Source organism: Engystomops pustulosus, chromosome 3, assembly GCF_040894005.1.
Source record: "Engystomops pustulosus chromosome 3, aEngPut4.maternal, whole genome shotgun sequence".
NCBI classification, from domain to species: Eukaryota; Metazoa; Chordata; class Amphibia; order Anura; family Leptodactylidae; genus Engystomops; species Engystomops pustulosus.
Window position 1 is genome coordinate 155,507,685 of NC_092413.1, and position 5,842 is coordinate 155,513,526.

General features: G+C 42.6%; 1 protein-coding gene across 1 annotated transcript; it reads left to right on the forward strand.

Annotated features, from left to right (window-relative positions):
* The first annotated feature begins 242 nt into the window (after positions 1-242).
* On the forward strand, positions 243-3,912 carry NCBP2 (nuclear cap binding protein subunit 2). Its single transcript, XM_072142691.1, has 4 exons — positions 243-451; positions 1,434-1,615; positions 2,946-3,084; positions 3,637-3,912. Exons 1-4 carry the CDS (start codon positions 386-388, stop codon positions 3,706-3,708), a joined length of 459 nt encoding a protein of 152 aa, XP_071998792.1. The 5' UTR covers positions 243-385; the 3' UTR covers positions 3,709-3,912.
* The last annotated feature ends 1,930 nt before the right edge of the window (positions 3,913-5,842 follow it).

Consider the following 5,842-nt stretch of genomic DNA (forward strand, 5'->3'; position numbering starts at 1 on the left):
ATGAGCTGCGGGTTGTTGAGTAAAGAGAAGAGCAGCCGCCTGAGCACCATTTCCTGTATCCCGGCGGACCTGTGAAATGAAGCACAGGGACACGGCTAGTGACCTCTAGTAGCCCTGAGCAGTGCATGATAACTGAAGGGTGAACACGACACTTACCTCTGTCCTTGTCACTTACTATTTCCGAGTGGTCTAAAGGCCCTCCGATGACGTCATGACCATGCGACCAGCCCTGTGTGGGAGGAGCAACTCCAGAAGTTACAAGTCTGGTCACGTGGGCGTGACGTCATCGGAGGGCCTATAGACCACTCGGAAAGAGCGTCCACCGGCGAGGCTGTGTCTTTTCTTGCAGGAAGGTTCTGGCTGACGATCCTAAGAGGAGGCAGACATGTTGAGCGCCCTGAAGAGTGATTCGTACGTGGAGCTGAGCCGGTACCGGGATCAGCACTTTATGGTAATTACTAGAAGAATTATTTATCCTACCACTGCTCTACATTTGCTGTGCTATTGTTCCCTGTTATCAGCCACTTCCGGATGCGAAGGCTCACAAGAGAAGGCTGTAGGGTCACTTCCTTGCTAACTGTCTTCTAGCCACATTGCCTTTAAGGATGGCTTTAAAGGGGCTGTACAGATAAATAATACACAATAATTGCGATGTTATGCGATTTTGTAGTGGATTTATTGCAGATATTAACCTCTGCAATGTTGAGGTTTTGCTTGACTTCAGCATATATATTTCTAGCATTATAAGCAGCTTGGAGCCAGCACCTTTAAGAAGCTCCATCTCTCTCTACTAGAGATTGCTGACCTTGTGAGTAGATGCACAGTAATGGTTGAGGGCTAACAGTCTTGTTTGCGGTCCACATTAAAGGTTAATGGTACAGGTTCAGAACATCTATAACAGTGATGGCAAACCTTTTGGAGACTGAGTGCCCAAACTACAACCAAAAACCACTTATTTAACGTGTAGTGTCAATGTGGCATTTGAAGCAGTAACTTATTACTACCTTTTCTTCCACATCTTTCAATCGCATCGGCCCCTGAGGTCACCAATACAGTTGAAAGAAGGAGGGAAAATTCAGGTATCATTGTAGCTTCTCTGCAGGGTCTCTCTGTAGAGGAAGAATGGGGAGTCCAGCAGAATGACCTCCCAAGATAAAGCAGTTCTGTCAGCGCTTCTCACTATACCTGCAATTCCAAAGAGCCAATGAAGTGTTGCTTTAAAATAGCGCTGAGAGCAGCATCTCTTAAGTTTCCTGGGACTGCAGAGAGATTTGGTGCTATTTTGTAAACTATGTCCTTGGGTGATGGCACTCGGAGCCATTTTTGTGGGCACTCAGACCACCTATGGCACCCGTGCCATAGGTTCACCACCACTGATCTGCAAGATAATCATATTGGTCCATATGTAGTTCTGATTGACTTCTTTTCCTCAGGGTAAACGTCACGATCAAGAGAGGCTCCTGAAACAGAGTTGCACATTGTATATTGGAAACCTGTCATTTTATACCACCGAAGAGCAAATCTATGAATTATTCAGTAAAAGCGGCGATGTCAAGAAAATAGTTATGGGCCTTGATAAGGTTAAGAAGACGGCATGCGGCTTCTGCTTTGTAGAGTATCCTTTAAATAAGCTGTCTTTATAATTGCATTACTGAGAAAAGTGGCACTGGCTGATATACTGTACTATATTTATGTATTATATTTCAGTGTGATGGATGCTATAAGTGTCTGTGTATCATGGGGCAATCCATTCATCTTATTGACCCTCTTCTGTGGGCTGAACTGCTCAGATCTGTCTTCAGTGTACACAAATTCATATTTCTATAATGGAGATAAGAAGCTCCCAGTAGGCGAGGGACAGGCACACGCTGTATTAGAGTAAATCTACTACCATAATCGAGCATGATAAACCAGGAACACTTACTCGTAGATCGGAGACTGTAGTAATCTTCTTATAGTTGTTATGCATGGCCATCTTCCTTCTAAAATCAGGGCCTGAGTCGCTACTAGGGATGTAACCAGAGCCCCTATGTGCTACAGATTCACAGGCTATTGTATTGTGTGAGAGATTGTGCTCCTCCACATTGTAACAGCTCGTGAGGCCGCAGCACGAAGGGGCTTTGGTAACACTCCCAGGAGCCCTTCAGGCTCATTGTCATAATATTTAAAAAATTATTTTAGAAGAAAGGAGGCAATGAATAACAAATATAAGAAGATTACCACAGTCACTGTGCCTGGGCGTAAGTGTTTAATCATGCTTGATTGTGATGGTAGTTTGCCTGAGCAGGCTAAGGCTGACACTTGCCCCAGACCCCCCAGAGCTGTCTTGGGCTGATAGAAAAATTAAACCTTCTGGACAATTTCTGGCAAATGAGGTGTAATTTTTTTGGTGAAATGAGCTGACATAGCTTTTTTCATTGCTACAATTTTGAGGACTATACGATACCCAACATGTTTATAATTTTTACTGTTATTTTTCAGTCCTAGGGAAAGGGAGGTGTTTTGAACTTTTTAGGTTTTTATATTTTATAAAATAATTTTTTAGACATCCATTGGTACTTTAACCCTTTGGTGCCTGATCGCTTCTACCATATACTGCAATGCTGCAGTATTTCAGTATATGGTAACTTTGCTAGTAATCTCTTAGCTTCTGCCTCTGAAAATATGCAGCAAACACCCACCTGGTACGGAGTGGCCTTAGCCCGTGATCCCTCTCCTTGCTGCCGCTTCTGACATGTGCCGTACTGTTACAGCGTGCTTTGGGAATTTTAGCAATACTGAGCAGTATATAGATGTGAGTAAAGCCCTGTCCTGTGTCTGTACCTGTACACTCTTTTCCTCCTAACTGAGGATGAACTAAATTCTCTGTATTGTAACAAGCCACTAAAATGTTGCCATTTTTTTCCAAAATTGTGAAGCTGTTTAAGCCCTAACTCTGCACTTAGATACTACACTAGAGCTGATGCTGAGAATGCAATGAGGTATATTAGTGGAACTCGTTTGGATGATAGAATCATAAGGACAGATTGGGATGCAGGATTTATAGAAGGCAGACAGTATGGACGTGGCAAATCAGGTGGACAGGTATGTTTGTGCATTTAAATTTTTTTTTTTTTTCTTGTTTATAACCATATGTAGATGAAAAGCCTATTTTTTGTAAAATTAAGGGGTTGCATCGAGTATGCAAGTTGAGCCCCTTTCACACTTGAGTTTTTCACATGCACTTGCATAAAGGCAGGAAGCAGCATGTGAAATGTTTGCATAAAAAAACGCACCGAAAACGCAGTAAAAACGCTAACCCGCATGACTCTAACGGACCAAAACCATCAATTTTTCACGCAGTGCACTGCAACGCAAGTGTGAAAAAGGCCTTCTTCTCAAGCTGTTCATGAAGTTTTATCTGATTTCAAAGTTTATTTTCTGGATGTTGCCACCACATTGGCCCATGAAAGGTGCCTAATCTAGAAGGTGTTCATCTGCTTGACAACATACTGCTAGTGGTTTATTACAGCAATTTCTGCTGACAGCTTCCTTTTAAGGCGTTTATTAGAATGCAAGGCTCTGTAAATGTAGAATTTATACTTTTTGTACATGTATATTGCTGATAAAATGAACATCTGAATTCTTTCCTACTAGGTTAGAGATGAATATCGCCAGGATTATGATGCAGGAAGAGGGGGTTATGGCAAAATTGTGCAAACCTTCTGAAGTGACTATCTATCCTGTACGAACAATAGAAGTTTGGAGTTCTTGGATCTTTGACATTCTATGTGAATATATTTTGTTCTCCTTTGTTATGTAAAGGAAAGTACAGAAAGTTACAATCTGTCAAATATTTTTTTTTTCCCGTTTTTATTCTCATATGGGTCGTATATTACTACTCACTTTTTAAATAAACCATAAAAAAAGCTGTTTGCGCTTTTAATTTTTTTAAAGCTTAATCATTAGGCTAAGTTCACACCTGCTTAATTTAAATGATAATAATGGAAGAATAAGATATGTTACAGCGTCCATGAATGTTAATGGACTTATTATTGCTTTTGTTAGTGTCCATTTGCACAACTTCTGTAAGTGTTTCTGTTATTTCAGTAAGGAAAAAAGTGTTCTGTAGTTTCATTTAATTGTTTCCATTATTTGAATGGAAAATTAAATGGAAACCCATTAAAAAGAGTCAATTGACATCAATGGAAGTTTCAACCAATCCGTTATCTTAACATCAGTATGCAAGGTCATGGTCCTGGACTAGTTTGCCTACATTGTGGCATGCAAATCACAATGGGGATATACCGTATATACTCGAGTATAAGTCAAGGCACCTAATTTTTAATAAAAAACCTATTGGCTTGAGTATAAACCTAGGGTGGGAAAGGCATGGGTCAAAGCCACCACCCAGTATATAGCCATCAGCCTCCTGCCCAGGTCTGTACTGACCTTTCTGACGCCCTCCGTAGGTCCTCTCCTACCTGAAGGTCTGTCTTTCTGTCTCCGTGCGGTGCCATCATATATGCTATGACATCAGCCGCTTGCTGACGACAAAGTGTGTCTCACACACACTATGATTTCAGCAAGCGGGTGATGTCATTGTGTTCGCGGCGCAGCACACATGTAACTGAAGACAGAACTGGAGCTCCAGAAGAAAGAATAACTGCGGAGGGGGGCACTGGAAAGGTGAGTACAGTGACAATTACAATGATACATTCCGCCCTAGCAGTTTTGTGGGAATGATGGCACAGTTCTTTAGTGGTTTAGTCAGACTTCACTCGTTATCATAGGTCGACCATATGTAAACTGGTCCTAGATATAACTTGGCACAACTCACATAAATTTTGGGTCGAATTAGAGCACTCTATCCTCAATAAAGGCTATTTGCCTGACATGTTGTGGCTTCCTGCAAAGACAGACCGGGACTCTCCCAACATCCTCCCTTCCACCCCAAATGGCACAAGTTCTAAAAGCATGGGGTAGGTTTCCCATTAAATACAAAATAATAAACATCCCTGGTCCCCTTTCTCCAGTCCTAGGCTACCCTGGTGTTCCGCCAACACTAAGAAACCTATAATGGGCGGCATAAAAAACTCACTTTATCACTGAATTTACGATTTGCTCCCTGAATGACATGCTGGGCGGCAACAGGACATATGCAGGTGCCTGGCTACCCTATCTGCAAGTGTGGAGTTTCCTGCGGTCACTGGCCCCGGGGGAGCACCTTCCTATCGGACCAACTCCATTCGAAACCATCTGTTTCTCAGGCACAGTTCCACCTCATGGGGAATCTCTTATTTTGGGGAGGACCTGTCATTGCCCTATATGAGGGCTTGGGAGAGAAATTTACAAAAGAGCAATGGGAGATATCCCTTACGCATAAAATGTCTATGTCTGGTAAAATCCAGAAGACCAGTTTCAAGATTTTTACCAGGTGGTTTAGGACTCCTGTCCGGCTACCCAGCATGTTTCTCTCTACCTCACCTACCTGTTGGCGGTGCTACATGTTTGGTGGGATTGCAAAGTAGTTGCATCTGTCTGGACTCCTGTCAGGTCACCAGTGGCTCCACAGATCTCTCTGTAGAGGTCCCTATCTCCGGCCAACACCCTATTATGTATGCTACCAGGAAGTCTCAAAGACATCGAGATGATCACTTCGACAGTTCTTGGTGGCAATGAGACTGGTGATGCTTTGGCTGTGGAAATCCACTTCTCCAGCCCACAAAACTAATGTGAATTGAGGAAGTCGATCGAATCAGATACATCGAAGAACTCAGGGCCTTAGATTGTAACCTAGTAGATGCTTACCATAAAACTTGGTCCAAGTGGGTTACGTTTAGAGAATCCCCGGCCTTCTCTA

Excerpts from the sequence above, each read along its gene's own strand:
- NCBP2 (XM_072142691.1), top strand. The coding sequence starts at position 386 with ATGTTGAGCGCCCTGAAGAGTGATTCGTACGTGGAGCTGAGCCGGTAC. Across the intron at positions 1,616-2,945 it reads TGCGGCTTCTGCTTTGTAGA|ATACTACACTAGAGCTGATG; the intron begins GTATCCTTTAAA and ends CTCTGCACTTAG. Across the intron at positions 3,085-3,636 it reads GTGGCAAATCAGGTGGACAG|GTTAGAGATGAATATCGCCA; the intron begins GTATGTTTGTGC and ends CTTTCCTACTAG.